This window comes from Excalfactoria chinensis, chromosome Z, assembly GCF_039878825.1.
Source record: "Excalfactoria chinensis isolate bCotChi1 chromosome Z, bCotChi1.hap2, whole genome shotgun sequence".
In the NCBI taxonomy this organism is placed as follows: domain Eukaryota; kingdom Metazoa; phylum Chordata; class Aves; order Galliformes; family Phasianidae; genus Excalfactoria; species Excalfactoria chinensis.
Genome location: NC_092857.1, coordinates 34,780,145 through 34,797,818, shown reverse-complemented (window position 1 = coordinate 34,797,818; position 17,674 = coordinate 34,780,145). Strand labels below are relative to the sequence as shown.

Genomic DNA, 17,674 nt, shown 5'->3' with positions numbered 1-17,674 from the left:
AAATCAAAGGGAGGACTTCTGTTAGTCCTGGTGGGAGCTGGGTCCTGCACTCAGGTTGCTATTTCACTCATGTACCTCTTGTTATTCTATAACCAGGTGATTAGTGATGAGTTAATGCAGGAGTATTTAGGGATGTGAAGCTGAAGTAAAAATCCTCAAACAAGCTTTTTTTTTTTTTTTTTTTTTTTTAATTTTTATTAAGGATCATATTTTTTTTCAGGAGATAAAAGAGAAATATTCTCTTTTGTAAGAATAACTGCTGAACTCTGACCATAACAGTGCTCTTAGCACTGCTCTCAATCAGTTGTTGCAGGCATTTTCATGAACTGAATTCTTTTCTAATTCATTATACGAAGGAGACATTTTATAAACAAGTATCAAGACAAGTACGTACCATAAGTATTTTTGCAAGTTAGGCTTATTGCATAGGAGTAACCAATTTTCAACTTAGAGAATGACTAAGGAGTCAGTGTTTATTATTTGATTACCATTTGCCTTTCATACCTAATCATAAAATGAGTAGCTTGAAGTTAGCATACCTGGAGCTGTGGTTCTGATGGCAGTTTTCCTCCCATCACCAAACATCTTGGACTTATATACTTTGTGATCACCAAGAAAGCCACTAACTTCCATTTGACTCACAAGACCCTCTCTGCTTACAGAAAAAAGAATTCAGGAGGGAGCCATTCCTAGTTGCATCTCTCTGTGCCTGTACCAAAAAGTTATCAAAATGTTTTAGGAATCTCCTGGATCTGTTTGTATAAGCTGTATGATGTTTGTAGTTAATGTCTGGCAAGCTGAAGTCACCCATAAGGACAAGGGCAGCCAATCTGGCTGGGAGGCCTAGAGCAGAAATTGTTTTCAAGAAAGGTAAATCCCACCTGGCACCAACAGTCCTGGTGTTGTTTAGATTACCCCACAATTAAGAAACCCAAAATTCTGCTGGTTACACTAACCTTGGAGCTATGTATTGACCACCTGGGTCTGCCTGTTCTTTTGCTATTGGTACCTGCTACAGGAAGGATGTAAGGGAACATTGCCTGTGCGCTTCCGCCTTTATCCTTAATCACTCCAAAGATCTGAAGTTCCATTTGATTGACCTTGGACTTCTTTTTGATATCCCATTGTTCCTGACATGAGAAATTAATTATGGTTAATAATCAAGTGGCTGTACCAACCTAGTGAACTTCCTAGTAACATCTTTTATTTGGGCCCCAGGGAGGCAGCAGTCTTCCCTGTAGGTCTGGTCCAGTTGGCATTCTAGGCTTTCTGTTCCCCTCATAAAGGACTTGCCTATGGTAGAAATGCTTCTTTCTTTCTTGTCTGAGGTGATTGTGATATGGACGTTAGGATGTCTGCCAAGTTCCAGAGCTTCATATCTGTAGTCTGAGGGTATCTTGGAGGGTGGGGTAGGCAGACTGTAATTTTTTTTGCTGGGCGAAGCAGAAACCTGCTCCCATTCACCTCTGTCTAATAGGTCCCTCTTTCTGCCATGGCAAGAGTGTAGGGGGTCCTTTAGTTCTTGTGGTCTGATTGGCTGGAATAGAAAAAGGAAGAGGAAAAGTGAGTGTTCAGTTCATTCAGCTACAACAGCCTTCATTAAGGCAGTGTCCCAGTGAGAAAACTACACCTGACACACTCTAAATGCTCGGTCCAGTCTCTGTTCCCTGTCTTTTGTATTTCAGCATAGTCCTAGTTCAGCAAACATGCAACCAGGATGCACCAATTTTGAAATCTCTTATAATAAAACAAGAAGGAGTAAAGAGTGTCTTTCAGGTAAAAATGAAATAATGCCTTTTTGCACAGTATCAGTTTTAATACTATTGCTATTTGGTAGTCTTATAGCAGAATGCAGTGCTTTCAGTTGCATGTATGCGATCCTCTAAATCATTTTCATGTTTATTACTGAGGAATGGGAATATATGTTAGGAGTCATATTTCTGTGAAAAAAAGTTTGGGAGTGAAGGGCTTGTACAATTCAGAGCTGCATTTTCAGGTAATAGCATTTGGTTTCATTTGACATTGTGATGGAAATTATTTGGAAGTAAGCAAATATAGCAGCCTAAACTTTCTAATGCAGTTTTTTGCTTTGTGTTCTAAAGTTAAGGAATACAATTATGTTTGAAATGTCTTTTCAGACCCCAAAATCTTGGATAGAAGAAGTCTTCAGTAAGAGAGAATGTGCAAACATTATTCCCTACTTAAAAGATCCTCACAGGTAAAACAGTGACTTTCATTTCTTTCTGTTAAATTCAGAAAGAATCAGAATACATTTATATGGGTGTTTTGTGAAGTTTGGATGCAATTTTTTCCATCTTTAAAATGCTATAGTTGGTAATTTTCATACATTTTAAATGTTGCTGTTCACCTGAATTAGAAGTTATAAACAATTAACCTTCCATGCCTTCCTGGAGATCTTGCTTTCAGTCCAATATCTAAAACTCTGTTATGTCATTCATATTAAAGAGACAAAAAGTGGCGTGCTTCTGATATTCAGTTTCAATTACTGCTGCACAAGAATCCATAATCCTATACTATGTTTTCTTCCATTCTCAAAATATTGCCTTCTGTTGATCAGTCTTGTGAGACACAGGTTTCCACTCAGATTGACACAGAGTGTGAAAAGAGTAAGGGAAAGATCAAACTCCTGAGCCTTTCTATGAGAACTAAGAAGAAAATAATGATTTGACATTCCAGGCTGTATCTAACAGAAGGTGATGCCTAAATATACTCAGCAAGATCATGTCTTGAGAATGTGAACTTGTAATTTGTATTATTGTTTTGAATGCATGGATTGTGTAGACAATAGAGAACTCATTTTTGAAATGCAGACAAAATATATATTTTGAGATGCAACATGCAAACCAAATCACTGAAATTATCTAGTAGTTCTTCCAGTGGTTAATACAGAAAAAGACAACCTTTAATTCTGATGGTAAGAATTTTGTCAAAGGTGAATTGATATTTTATGAATATTGTTACAGTTGTTTCTTTTGTACATGCATATATTAATTATTTATCTTTATCACAGGTGTCCTGCAGGATGCCAGGTGTGCCAGAATTTAATCAGGTAACAGTGCAAAAATTATGTACATATGATTTTTGTAATGACCTAAAGCTAGCAATGGACATTCCTACTCCAGGAAGCAACAACAACAACAAAAATCCTTCCAATTCCAAAGTCAGAAAATCATTTCCGGAGACTGGGGGGAAGGTTTACCATAAACCCAGGTGAAATAAATTGCATTATAAACTTTAACTTACTTACAGTAGAAAATTTTACCAAAATAACTTCTGAGAATGAGTTTATCTTTAAGTTCAGGCTGTATCCTGGGTGATACAAGGAAAAAGAGAGGAAGGTAATGGGAAACAATAAGAATCAGGATAAGAAGAGAAATGAAATAAAAAGAGAAGAAAGAGAGCAATGGAAGCGTCCATGATGACAGAATTTCTGAAGATTGCACTGGGCATCCACACCTTCAACAAGTAACAAAAATTACACTATTATGGTGCTTTTAACTGGGTTGTATATTTTTCAAGCAGCTAGTATTTGTAGCTTATATAAACTAGCTGTCTCCCATCCAAGATTCTTTGCTCAGCTGCTATTCCCAAACACCTTTTGATATTGTATGTTTATGATAATAAATAGTTACTATAACAAAAATTTAACTTTGCATTTGTTTTGTATTAAAGGCTTTTGAAAGCTGAAGCACCAGAAAACAGTGAGTGCCCTCCAGTAACAGAGGACTAGGAAACTGGTGAAAATTGGTCCTGTCATATGCATAAGCAAGATTATTTGCTTTTTTTTTTTTTATGTGACATTTAACATTTTTCAGCTGAGCTAGATGGTCTTTGAAGGTCCTTTTCTTATGGAAGTAAAGTCCTCTATTCTACTGCATTCTGTTTGTTTCACTTCTAAGACCTATGTGAAACAAGAATCACATTTTTCAAAAAGCAAATAAATTACTTCTGTGAATCACATTGCTGAAAATGATTAATACACAGAATAGCACTGATCTTAAAACAGAAGCATATGATCTGTGCAAAAAGAACAGTTGCTTTAGAGTAGAAGAAAAGAGATCCTAAGATTCTTTGCAAATGTTTTAGAATGAGAAATGCTGTAAAGATTTTATTGTTTCCTGCTAATTTGGTGATACTTTGGTGTGTATGTAAGCTAAAGTTAACTTGTGCTTCAAACTGAAGTTAACTTGTGCTTAAACCTTTAGGGCAATGTATGCTAAGAAGTACTTAGGGCATAGTTTCATGACTTACTCTGATTCAAGTTAATGCCACAGCAGTTCTGCAGTTCTGTGCCATCTTCCCTCTTGGTGTTACCATGTTGTTAGTTGTCATGAGAAGCTCACTGGTATGAAAACTAATTTGGGGAAAAAAAAAAAAAAGAAGAAAAAAAAAGAAAGCTTTCATCAAAACAGTCTTCTAATGAAACTGTTTAGTTGTATGAATGCTGGTACTACATCAAGAAAAGAAGGAAGAGAAAGTGAAAGTGTGCACCCCTTATAGTGTGTTCATTTTTCTCTTCCAACCTTCTCTGTAATGAAATTCTTTACCTTTCAATTTTTCTTTTTATTTTTCATCTTTTAGTTGTTTCTTTCACTATTTCCTGAACATTTTCCTGTGTATCATGTATGTCCCTCTTTCTACATCTGCAGAATATATAGGGTTGTATGATGTTTTTTTCAGCCAGCTATTATTTTCAAGTATGATTCCTCAAATATTAAATGTTCTTTTCTACTTGTGTATCTGAATCCACACTCAGAGCTCTGTTATTGAAGTTTTCCTATGCCTAACAAGGAGAAGTAATTTTCACCTGAGCATTATAATTGTTTATACTGTACTTATTAGATCAGCTGTGAAGTCAGCTTGAGATCTGTAATTTTCCACATAGTCCAAAACTGATGTGAATGAACTTGACATCTATTATAATTTGACCCAATATCACAATGTCTTAGGCAATTGAAATCTTTTAGTGGTTTCTTATTTGCAAGAAACTTCCAAGGTTTGCGAGCTGTTTATGAGTGGCTTATACAAGTATTTGCTAATACTAAGTAGAATAACTCTGTTAAGTAGTTCATAATGAAATTTGAGAATCTTACTGATTCTCTATTGAAATTACCTCTATTTGCTGTTCTTTTAGTGTTCATAAACACTTGCCAGACAGAATCTAGACCAGCCTCACTGAGTGAGCGCTCAGGAATGCAGTACTTCTAGATCCTTGCACGTCTGAGATGCTTTCACAAGTGGTCTGTCTTACCTTTTAGGCACATTTGTGCCTAGTCATATTGTGGACTGCATCAAAAGAAACATGACCAGCAAATTGAGGGAAGCTATTATCCCACTCTGCTTCTTACTAGTGAGACCCCACTTAAAGTACTTCATTCAAATTCGGGATCTCAGCATGGATCTGCTGAAGTGAGATGTTAGAGGTGCCACAAGGATGATCAGATGGCTGAGGCACTGCTACTACAGAGAGAGGCTGAAGGAGCTGAGGTTGTTTAGTCTGGAGAAGAGAAGGGAAGAGAGATGTCACTGTTGGCATTAAATATTTAAGGAGGTCCTGCAGAAAAGACGAGAAGAGTTTCTTTATCTGGGAGTGTAGTGATTGGACAAAGCAGTAATGTTTTTTAAGTGATAGAGGACAGATTTAGATTAGACTTCAGGAAAAAATTCTTCACCATGAGTGTTATGAAGCAGCGAAACATGTTGCACAGAGAAGCTGTGGACGCTCCATCCCTGGAGATGTTCAAGGCCAGGATGGATGGAACTTTGGGAAAACTAATCTAGGTATTAACAAATATACAAAGGCATCAGCTGGCTCCATCAACACCCTGGGGTGCAGCCCAGCAGGTCCCAGGGATGTGTGTGGCTCCAGCACTCTGAAGCAGTCCCTGGCTTGACCACTATCCTTGGCTGCTAGCTCCTCTCTTCCTTGAACCCCCTCACCAGGCACAGAGCACAAAAGCTTATGGAAAAGCAAAACAAAGCCAAACAGATGTGTGTAATGTGCATTGGTTTCCTCACCCTTTCTAGTTTCTTGATCTTGGCTTTTGACCTCCCTGATCAGGGAGGCATTAGCACTTTGTCCATTCCTCCTATTTGGCTCAAGAGACTGAGCGTGCCAACTTGGGGTGGAGCATGAGCTGTTCAGGAAATACCAGTTCTTTTTTAGTTCATACCTCTCGTTGTGACTATCTCCAAGATAAAAACAGGTGCACATACCCTGAAGTTCATGTGTTAGGTCCACGTGCAGTTCCTTTGCTGTCTGCACGGTGTACTTGAACTGTTCTGAGTGCAGCTCACCTGTGGGCATATTTGTGTTTAAATGTTAGATATGTAGTGAAAATAATGCTAATGATGAAAATTGCTCAATGTTCATTTGGCCTGTCAATTTCAAGCTTAATGCAGTTATTTGTTATGTCAGCTGACTGCATTCCATGGGATTTCTGATTTTAAAAGTAGGGTTGCTCTGGCTCTTGCTGCTCTAATGGCCCCTAACATGATTGCTCCCTGTATGGAGCAGTAAAATGTGGGACAGTCATTCTGTTTTTTAATTTGATGATGGTTTACTCTGTGGACTGAAATTAATTCAGATTTTAAAAAACATAATCATCTGCTAATAAGTCTGAATGCTTTTTCAGCACCGTTCTTCCAAGCACTGGCGTTTGCCGAGTCAGATTATGTAATATGGTGTACTAGGTTAATAATGGAATTTAATGTACTACTTAGGTGAGACTGCTTTAGTTTTGCTGTCTTCTTGAATGACTCTTGAATAAAAGAATTTGTTTTAGTGAGACCACTGTAGGAGCAGTATGGTGGCTATAATATATTTTCAGGACCGAAGAAAAATAGGGTATCCACAGACTTGCTTACCTTTTCTCTAAAGGATATTTTTTATTTTTTATGGATATTTTGCTGCTGCTGCTAACCCAGAAGAAAGAATAATAATAATTAAAAAAAAAAAAAAAAAAAAAAAAAAAAGGAGAGAGAGAGAGAAAATTGGAGCAGTATTTTTATTGGAGCATCTTATTTTTATTTCTTTTTTTCCCTGCTACTAACAGTATGTTAGCATCTAAAATGTCTACAAGAAAGCTGAAGTGTCAGATGTTGCTACAAATATATCAAATTTAATTCTCTAGAACAGGCTGGAGCCCGCTGAGGTCCATATGACCCTAATACTGATTGAATTTGGAGTCTGAGTTATTCATCCTGCTGCAGATCTTAAATGCTAACTGAGCTTCTGTTATATTCCCTATAACAATAGATTTATTTTGTATATTCACTTTGCTGATGTCCTGGAGTTAGTCTAGAGGTCTCTTTGGACTGGGAGTGCTGCTTTCATTTGCGTTCATGACTGTAACTCCTAGATCTTTCTTCTGCACCTGGAATAACCTGTTGCAATTGCTATAGCAAATTTCAGTGTTCTAAGATAATTCTCTGAAATCTTACAGAAGACTCCAGTAAATCTGAGCTGAATAGCTCAGGTCAGAATTAACTTGTGGATAAACTGTCAAACTGGTATCAGTGTTCCCCAGGAGGAGAACAAATGATGTATCCAGCAAAACATCTTTATTCATTAATTAAATGTCATTTTACCATCACTGAGATTTTTTTTAGCTGAGTTCACTCCTGTTTTATTTAGTGTCAGAATGTTGCAATATCCTTCTTTGTAGAAAAGTGTTTGGGCCACTCTAGTGGAGATCCTAGATCTGTGCACTAGTGTATGTAATATAAAATTATTTTTTAATTTTATTTTTAATGTGAGATGTTGCTGTGGAAGGCTGATTGGAGATCACCAAGGAGTAGACTGTAGCTGGCCCGTCTGTCAGACTGCCCTGCAGAGAGATGAAAAATGGTCTGTGCAAAAACACACAAAGACAAGTCCAACAGATGCATTTGGTACAATCAATTTTCAAGATGGAGATCACACTTACCATGCCAAGGTTTGCATGTAATTTGATTCCTACTGATTGCTGGGTTTATTTGTCTGCTTTCCTTTTATAATTCCCCTGGAAGAAGGGCAGAGAGTGACACTGGTGACTATAGGCTGATTTGTTTTAAGAGAGAAGGAGGAACCTAAAAGTAACTGAAGTTAGTGTATGTGCATTAGAACTTTATGTTGAACTTCGCCACAATTAAGAGTAGCTGCTTGTCTTACTGCCTGTATTGCTCGCTGATGTGTTTCCATGCAATCACTTTAACAGTATTATGAAAATTGTAATCCAGCATGAAGTCTGTAAGATGCTAGAGCTGGGAACTTGGTATGAAGTTGCAGTTTCTTCTCTTCAAGGATTTTGGTGATGTTTATTTTGTCTGTGATTGTTTCTTCCAGTACATTAGGCTCTCTTATGACAGCAGTTTGGATCAACTGTTGCACCTGATGGTTAATGAATGGCAGATGGAGTTGCCAAAGCTAGTCATCTCTGTGCATGGAGGCACTGAAAATTTCAAACTTCCCCCAAAGGTCAAGCAGGTTTTCAGTAAAGGATTGGTGAAGGCTGCTGAGACTACAGGAGCATGGATCATTACTGAAGGAATCAACAGAGGTAGTATAATTCTTCCTGTTATTTCAGTCTTCCTCTGGTGTTCTTTCTGTGTGTATAGCCATATATGTTTAGGGCAAATATAATGAAATTGTTAGTTTTATAATTTGTGGTACTTTTTTACACAGTAAACATTTTTGTTTTAGAAACAATGCATCATTCAATGACAAACAATGTGTGCCTTTTACTATTGACAGGCATTCTGATTTATTTATTTATTATTAAACAGCAGTGTATTCTACAAGTAATAAGAAATAAAGTGCCTCACATAGGACTTGCAGTCAGTTTTATCTGCTTCATTAAAATATTTGCTTTCTGATGACTGTGGGCAGCTTTTTTGAACTTCTGAAATGTTCAAATCTAGATTTAACTTTCATTTTTTTTTCCACTAGAAAAGTTTTGAATTCTGATAATCCATACAATGAAGTTATTAGCCTGTTGTCCTCTCAAAAACTGAGGTGGCTGGTCAGCCACAGAAGTGAAGTAATTTTACTTCTTTATCTTTTATTGAGTCCAGTGACCTTACAAGGGAACCACCCTGTATGTAAATAATGCAGTTTTTATGATTAGATAGAAAGTGCTATTGGCATGTAGATGGGTATTATTAACTAAAAATTTGAGTTTGAAGCGTGGGGTCATTAAGTTTAAGCCTTGCAATTATGGCAGTTCATATCAAGTATACAAACAGGGGGATGGTTTATTTCTGGTTAAAACATAACCACAGAATACAATATGTAGGTTGCTCTGAAAGTAATTCATCCTATTTATTTCCATGGAAACTGTAACAGATACAAAGAGTAGAATAACACTTTGATAGAGGAAACTCTCAGCTAAGGAATACTGTTTTTCAACACAGTTACCACCATTAGCTACGCACTGTTTGCCAGCGTTGAACAAAAGCCTATATGCCTCACTCATAACAATCTTCACCAGTGGAGTTGACCTACTGTTTCACAGCTGCTAGGGCAATGTCACAGCTAGAAATGTGTGCCTGTGGAGTCTGTCATTCATCAGCCCAAACAGATGGAAGTCAGAAATGGCCTAATCTGCACTGTTAGCAGGGGTGCGGTAGGGCAGCCCAGCCAAGAGTGGTGGTATACTCCACAGTCTGGAGTGGTATGGAGCCTGGTGCGTTATCATGTTGCAAGAGATGAATTCATGTGTTGCTACTCCACAGACTGCTGTTTTGACTTGGGCTCATAGTGGTGACATGACATCTCATCCCAGCTAATGATGAGATCCAGGGAATGGTCGCCTTCAGCACAGTACTGGTTCAGTAGGTCCTGACAAACTTGTGTGTGGTGTTCTTTCTATTCCAGGTGTGAACACCTGGTTCAAACTTTTCGATATTCCAGTGTAGCCAACATTGTTTTCAATTCACTGAAGCCAATATTCAGCTCTGTACACAATTTCCTGGTCATAATCCAGTGATTTGTGTGGATGAGCTGATCAGCTAATTTTGTGGTATGAAAACTGTGCATGGCTGTCCATACATGGCTTATCTTTCATGTTACTTTTGGCACTGCTAAAATACACCACTCACCACCTCAGTGTGCTGACATTCACTGGTTGGTCTCCGTAAGCTTTCAGTAAGCACCAACAAATGTCAGTGGGTGCCATTTTTTCTGCATGGAGGAATTCAGTGCTTTATATGGAGGAATTTAATGGTGTCAGATGCCATTTTGTAGGACTGCCCCTCTACTGCCGTCTGTCTCATGGAAACAAAACTGAATGGAATATTGGTGGGAAGGTTCAAACTGCCTTGCTGTGGGAGATGGAGAGGTCAGCTCGGTCTCTTCAAATATCAACTGTTGGATAATGGGGCTCTGGAAAGGAGACAGATGGTCTGAATAAACAGGGATATTTTGTACCTAGGCATAAGATAAACTCTGCTGATTATGAAGACTTGTTATGGAATTTGCTTGCTTTTCAGCCAATGGATTGTTAGTGGAAATGTACTGAATGCGTGTAGCAAATATAGAAAAGCTTGCTTAGAAGAATGAGAGAGAGAGATAGAGCATTATGATCATGATCATCACAGCAATAAAGAAATCTTCCTGGCATGAGAACCCTGTATTTTGTTGTTAACTCATGATACCCTACTACTAACATCTGCCTCTGACATTGTGTGAACCTAACAAAACAGGAGGCATTACTTTCAGAGGAAATCTCATGCAGGGTGGGAAATCCTTCAGTTGTTGTCCTGTAGCAAGCCTCGAATGCAGAAAAAAAAATTATGGTTAATTGTTTGTTTAGGAGTATCCAGACATGTGGGAGATGCACTGAAAGGACGTGCCTCACCATACCTGAGAAAAATCTGTGCTGTTGGAATCCCCCCATGGGGTATCATTGAGAACCAGAGGGACCTCATTGGGAAAGATGTGAGTTTGATGCATTTTAGTAATAATAGTCTTCTTGTTTGAGAAATTGTTTAGCTTTCTTGCATACTATATTTTGTGCTAGCTTCATTTCACTAATTTGATATTTTTTCTTAGCATCAGAAGTTTAGGTTTTTCTCAGGGCCAGAATTCTGTGGCATGCTGACACTGTGTATTCTGTTTTTCATACAGAAATAGATAGTTTTAAAACTTTTTTTTTTTTTTTTTTTTTTTAATTGAAATTAACCATTTTGTGGATGCAAATTGTATATTTCTATATTCATATGATTTAGGATGAGCAATAACATTAATTGTATATACAAAAAGGCTATTAACATGTGTGATTTTTACTCATAAATTAGAATCTTAAGTCAGTGCCTGTGTGAAGATGCAGTTTAAGTAACTGTTTAAAGACACTTGTCAAGTAAGGCAAAATCATTCCTGATAGATGATAACATACATGCTTTTATTGGAAATACACTCAGGAAAAAAGTGCCATTGTGTTTCAACTGTTGCAAAGAAAGGTTGTCAGTATCTTGTAATAAGGGCTGCAAGTCTGCCTAGTCAGAAATGCTTTCTGGCTATAAACATTGATACTGTTAAGATCATATTAAATGATCTTGAGTTGTTACTTGAGCAACAAAAGGCATGATAGGGACTTTCTCTGGACTATGATGTGATGAAGAAATTCATGCAAATGAGGGGCACTGGTTTCTGTGAATAACTTTTTTTTTTTTTTTTTTTTAATAGGTAGTTTGCCTGTATCAGACTCTCGGTAATCCTCTCAGCAAACTGAGTACTCTCAACAGCATGCATTCTCATTTTCTAATGGCAGATGATGGGACAGTAGGCAAGTATGGGAATGAAATGATGCTCAGGAGGAATTTGGAGAAGTATTTGTCACTTCAAAAGATGCACACAAGTAAGTAATGCCAAGGTCAGCTTTATCACAGAAAGCCCCGTCTAAAATGCCATGGAGGTACTTGACACTTCCTGTCATCATCTTTTGTGTGTGATGCTTAGGGACATGGTTTAATGGTGTAACAGTTAATGTTAAACTAATCCTAAAGGTCTTTTCCAATGCAAATGATTCTACAATTAATTCATTTGTGATGGATTTCACTGTGATTCAAAGTAGCCCAGTGCAAGTTTCTCAGAAAAAATGAGAAGAATAGCATTCTCATGAAGCAGTATGTATTGGAAATAATACATCGTTTGTCCATAGTATGTATTGAGCATTTGCACACCATGCAGTTTTCCGTAGTTTCTATATAAGCCATAGATAGCTTTTCCAGGTGGATAGAACACAATCATTTGTTACTTTTAACCTCCTTATGTGTCTATCACTGTGACCTCCCCATGTTCAGAGGCAAAAGCTGGTTGCAAAAGTACTTACATCAAGTATTTCTGTTTCTCAAATTATGTAAATTCTGTTGTTTGCCTATGCAGCAATTGAATAGTAGTATAGAGATTATCAAGGAAATATTTATTACATAGATGAGCATTTCCTTTTCTGTACTAGATTGTATAAGTTTTTTGTGGAAAATCATTCTTACACAGTGATGTAAATCTTTAAGCATGTTAAAAAATACCTTAGCTGAAATTTATGATATTGAATCTGTGTTTTCTTTATATGCTTACAAGATAGTATTTAGAGACAACTCAGTTTTTAATGTTTTGTATTTAGAGTTTCTAAATCAGTCTCTGACATTTTTTTCATGTTAGGAGTAAATCTTTTTTATCCTTCCTTCCTTCCTTCCTTCCTTCCTTCCTTCCTTCCTTCCTTCCTTCCTTCCTTCCTTCCTTCCTTCCTTCCTTCCTTCCTTCCTTCCTTCCTTCCTTCCTTCCTTCCTTCCTTCCTTCCTTCCTTCCTTCCTTCCTTCCTTCCTTCCTTCCTTCCTTCCTTCCTTCCTTCCTTCCTTCCTTCCTTCCTTCCTTCCTTCCTTCCTTCCTTCCTTCCTTCCTTCCTTCCTTCCTTCCTTCCTTCCTTCCTTCCTTCCTTCCTTCCTTCCTTCCTTCCTTCCTTCCTTCCTTCCTTCCTTCCTTCCTTCCTTCCTTCCTTCCTTCCTTCCTTCCTTCCTTCCTTCCTTCCTTCCTTCCTTCCTTCCTTCCTTCCTTCCTTCCTTCCTTTTTGTTTCTTTAATAATTTATTTCTCTTTCATCTTACTTGAGATTTATTTTAGATTATAAAGAGGAATACCCTACTGGTGTACAAATTGAGAAAATCCTTAAAAAAATAAAGTAACAAACTACTTTTCTGTTTGTACTGGTAACAAAAAGTGTATGGACCACCTTTAAAACACCATCACTTTGTACTACGAAAATAATTCATAGGAAAACTAGGTCAGACAAGAGATGCTGGACACATGATTTCCTACCTGTTGAACTACATGCTTACTGTGAGACTTCATCATGTATAATTCACCCAGGAATTGCATTATCTCCTGATGATGTTTTTTTTAATTTTTATTCTGTGTGTGTGTGCACAACTGCGACCTATTTCTAACTGGGTAGGTGTGTTTTGAAACAGGAATGGGCCAAGGTGTACCTGTAGTCGGGTTGGTGGTGGAAGGAGATGCCAGTGTGATTCTAATGGTGTGGGAATACGTAAGGACCAGCCCACCTGTCCCTGTGGTGGTCTATGAGGGCACTGGCAGAGCTGCTGATATTCTGGCTTTCACCCACAAACACACAAGTGATACAGGGTGAGTAGTGCATGATATGCCATGCTGGGGGGATCTAAAAGTGCCCCAACCACACAGATAACTTTTAGTGCCTCTAATGCTACTAGAGTGGGGTTAGTGACTGTAGGCAGCTAAGACTGAGGTAGGAGGAGGAGTGATATGCCTTGGGTTTGGCTTTGGTTAACCCAGTGTTAATACGTATTTATAATTCTTGCTGTGACTTTTTTGCCACCTTCAGTGCAGCCTTGGCTACAGACTCTACATAAAATCTATTCTGATGACAGTTTTGTATCCAAAATGAAAATAAATGAAAATAGGAACTTGTGTAGCAAACTAATTTATTTATTTATTTATTTATTTATTGTGAAAGTCTTTAAAAGTCAAAAGGGCTTTTTACATAAAAGTTAATTTTTGAAAAGCTGAACTGGATTTGTTCCAATTAAAAGATGACTACTTAGTAAACATCAGTTATTCATTGTATACATGCACTAATAATTTCTTTATTATCTTAATAGCCTTTTCTGAGCATGCTACTTTTCTCTAACATGTTGTAACAAGTATTTTTTTCACTTTCTTTTCCCTCAATGTTTCTTCAACTTAAAAAAAATAAAAAATAAAATAAAAAATCTGGTCATTTGAACAGGAGAGAAGAATATGAACAGCAGTTAGCAGAGGGAAATAAGGGGAAAACAGGTGTGGGAAAAAAAGGGGTATATTAAGATTAATTAACAAAGAACGGATAACTGAATTTATTTATAAACTATTATTGAAGGAATGAAGATGATTGCTAAAATTTCAGTGCTTTTTTTTTTTTTTTTTCCCTGTGTGCAGATAGTCCTTTGAAAATTAACTCATTTATTTTATTTCCAATATGTATGATCAGAGGAAATATCTGTGTGAATAATAACTGATGCTATAGGATACCTTGGCCTTCTTTTACTGGATGAAGGGAGCAGTAAGACAGCAGAGAAGTGTCTGCTCGGCGCAGTTTCCTCCTCTCCCTTAGGTGTTGTTTGGACTGGCGAGAGGTAGCCAACAATGTTTAAGCTTATGTATCTCTTTTTCAGGGAGTTGCGCCCGCAAGTGAAGGAGGAGGTTTTAATAATGATTCAAAACATGTTTAGTTTGGGACAGAAGCAGTCCAGTCATCTATTTCACATTTTGATGGAATGCATGGAGCACAGAGAGTCTGTGAGTGGGATTCATGCTGTCTTTCCAATAATTTCATCTGCTGTTATCTTTTTTGCCTTTTCTGTGTTGGATTGACACCACAGTTGTAAAACATAATAATATTACCCCTAAAATTAAATTAACACGAAAGACTCTGTGCTAATTTGTATCTTAGGTAGCTCCACAGAGGCTGCTTAGTTAACTTTGGAAGTCTTGGTGGCTGCTTATGAAATGACAGCCCTTCTGATTTTAGTTGAGACGAGGTGTCTTTATTTTCACAGGAAAGATCAAGTAATTTTTACTTTTTAATTTATTTTTAAGTCTTTTCTTTATAATTTGGAAATGTTTATATCCATTCTTCTACTCATAACAGCATTGTGCTAGAATTTGTCACAGTGTACTGGGATTTTCAAAATGTGCTGGCATGTGTAGTGACTCCTGAGCTCATTCAGGGCTGCCAAATATTTGTTTTAGGAATAATGACAATGATTACTAAAATGGAAACTATACAATCTGTTTTTGTTATTATTTGTTTTACTTTGTTGAAGTGTCTGTTCTCTACTTGGAAGCTGAGCAGTCATTTATCATATTGCATTTTTATATTTCAGAGCTTTAAAGCTAATTGAAAGGAAATAGACTCATATTATTATACAGCAGGTTGATGGCAGTTGGTCTTGGATGCTGTTGCATTACAAGCAAAATTGTACATTTCCTTTCTGAAACAAAGGAAAATTAGTCTGGGCTTTGCCAGTGTTTGTGTTGCATGAAGTGTGCATGATTTAATCTACCAGAGCCAAGAAGAAATAAGCACACCTCAAATAGTGTACTTCTGCAATTCTAACAGATAACTATACTTGATGTGGAGTCTGAAGAACATCAAGACATTGATTTGTCAATTCTAACTGCACTTCTGAAAGGTATGTATTTGAAAATACTGTTCTCATCTGACATGCAGTCTTGTCAGCTTACTTTTTCAAAGCAAGGAAATAATATTGACTATGCAGACTGCTGGGTCTTTTGCTTGTTTCCTAGGTACAAGTATGTCTGCATCAGATCAGCTGGATTTGGCATTGGCTTGGAACCAGCTAGATATTGCCAAAAAACATATATTGGTTTATGGACAGCACTGGAAGGTACTTCTATATTTTATTTTTTACTTTGCTGTGATGGCTGTGTTTCCATAATATGTGTTTGTCAGGCTTTAGCTGGGGAATGGTATGGTCCTTTGATTCAGTCTTCTGGAGTAATGATCTCTGATTTTAGAGAGTCGTTGTCCTTAAAACTCCAAGGTGTTCAACTGCAGAGGGCATCACATGAAGAATCAAATGCAGTGTTTACCTAGAAAAGAGATTCTGTCTAAAACTCCTATAGTTTTCACCACTAGCCTTTCAGAATAGCTTCAGTGGTCCTTCTGGATGTGTATTTTTCAAGCCTGTGTTGACAGTCTCTGATGGTTATGGACTTTTTTTTTGTAATTCAGAATACTTTTTTTTTTTTTTTTTCTTCCCCTGAAAGAATAAACTACAAAGGAATGTTGTCTCTGTTTTCCTAGATCTAGGAAATGAGGAACTTCCAGGATCAGTAATGAATACTTTATGGCATGACAGGTAGAAAAAAACTGTTGTTAATATGGCATTGTGGCTCAGCTTTGCAGAAAAAGACCTGGCAGACACCAAGGTGAACATGAGTCAGCAACCCTTGCCATTTAGAAGGCTAAGGCCTAACAGTATTTTTAGTTGTGCTAGGCAGTCCTCTCTCCACTCTACTCAGTACTGTTGAGGCTGTGCTTGGACTGTGTCCATTGCTGGCCCCCATGTGCAAGAGAGATATGGATGTACTGGAGGGAGTCCAACATGGGGCTGAGTGCTGGGACTTCCCAACTGATTACTGATTTCTGAAAGAAATGACATCTGAAGCTCCCCCAAATTACTTTTTAAGTAAGTTTTGTCCTCCAAGGATGACAGTGTTGATTTTGCTATTCCAAGAACTTTCCAGACTAAATTTTGTATAATGGACAGTGAATATATATGTATATATATTGTTAACTGACCAAATTGATTGCTTGACACACACACACACACACAAGACTTGAATTTATTGGTCACTAGTATTTATACACATTTAGTACACTTTATATAACTCTTTATACACCTCCTGTGGTGTATAGAGCTGAATATGTAAATATTTTTCTTGAGATGTTTTCGAATCTGTGAGTTAAATTTGTTTCCTCTTCGGGCTAGTTCGCTATTCATGAAGCGTTGTTGATCACAGCATAATCTTGGACAAATATAAAACTGGTAAGAATGGTGTTGGGTGCTCACTGAAAAATAAAGAAGGAATTTTCCCAGTTAGTTTTTGGGATTTGAATAGCATGCAGATGATACATGGTGTTCCAAGCCTGGAACAATAAGGCTAGATCAAGATGCTGAATAGCTGCCTGCTGAGTGAGCATCATTCACTGTGTGAACTGAATGAGCCTGAGCCCTCTGGGGAAACATTGTATATGATTGTGCAATGAGTAATTGTACCATTATTCATGGTGATGAATTATTTGGTAACTTTAGAGTGATTGACCACATAACCTTAATAGTATTTTTTCAACACAGATTTTGTTTTTATGAGATAGAAGAAAAAAAGATATGGAAAAGATTTGTGTATAAACAAGTTTGTGTGCATATTGTTGCCTTAATGATATATATATATATTTTAATATGCTATTATGTTTTGACCCCGTTAAGCTCTGTGCAGGTAGTGTGACTGTAGTGTTTCACATTCTAAACAGTGTTGTAGGTAGAGCTCTGCTTTGCAGCATCTTTCAGAGACTTTATCCTAGTCCAGATTCTCTCTCATATGTGAAGTATGCTTTAAAGGACTTCAAGTTCTA

The 17,674-nt window shown here is 37.3% G+C and overlaps 1 protein-coding gene across 1 annotated transcript in view; it reads left to right on the top strand.

Annotated features, from left to right (window-relative positions):
- The first annotated feature begins 2,117 nt into the window (after positions 1–2,117).
- The window catches only part of TRPM6 (transient receptor potential cation channel subfamily M member 6), a 63,011-nt gene continuing 47,454 nt past the window's right edge, over positions 2,118–17,674 (top strand). Inside the window, exons 1-10 of the mRNA XM_072360396.1 lie at positions 2,118–2,218; positions 3,032–3,070; positions 7,781–7,958; positions 8,348–8,561; positions 10,815–10,939; positions 11,687–11,858; positions 13,467–13,641; positions 14,688–14,811; positions 15,635–15,707; positions 15,823–15,923. Of these exons, the coding sequence (XP_072216497.1) occupies positions 2,118–2,218; positions 3,032–3,070; positions 7,781–7,958; positions 8,348–8,561; positions 10,815–10,939; positions 11,687–11,858; positions 13,467–13,641; positions 14,688–14,811; positions 15,635–15,707; positions 15,823–15,923 (1,302 nt within the window). The remainder of the gene's footprint in view (positions 2,219–3,031; positions 3,071–7,780; positions 7,959–8,347; positions 8,562–10,814; positions 10,940–11,686; positions 11,859–13,466; positions 13,642–14,687; positions 14,812–15,634; positions 15,708–15,822; positions 15,924–17,674) is intronic.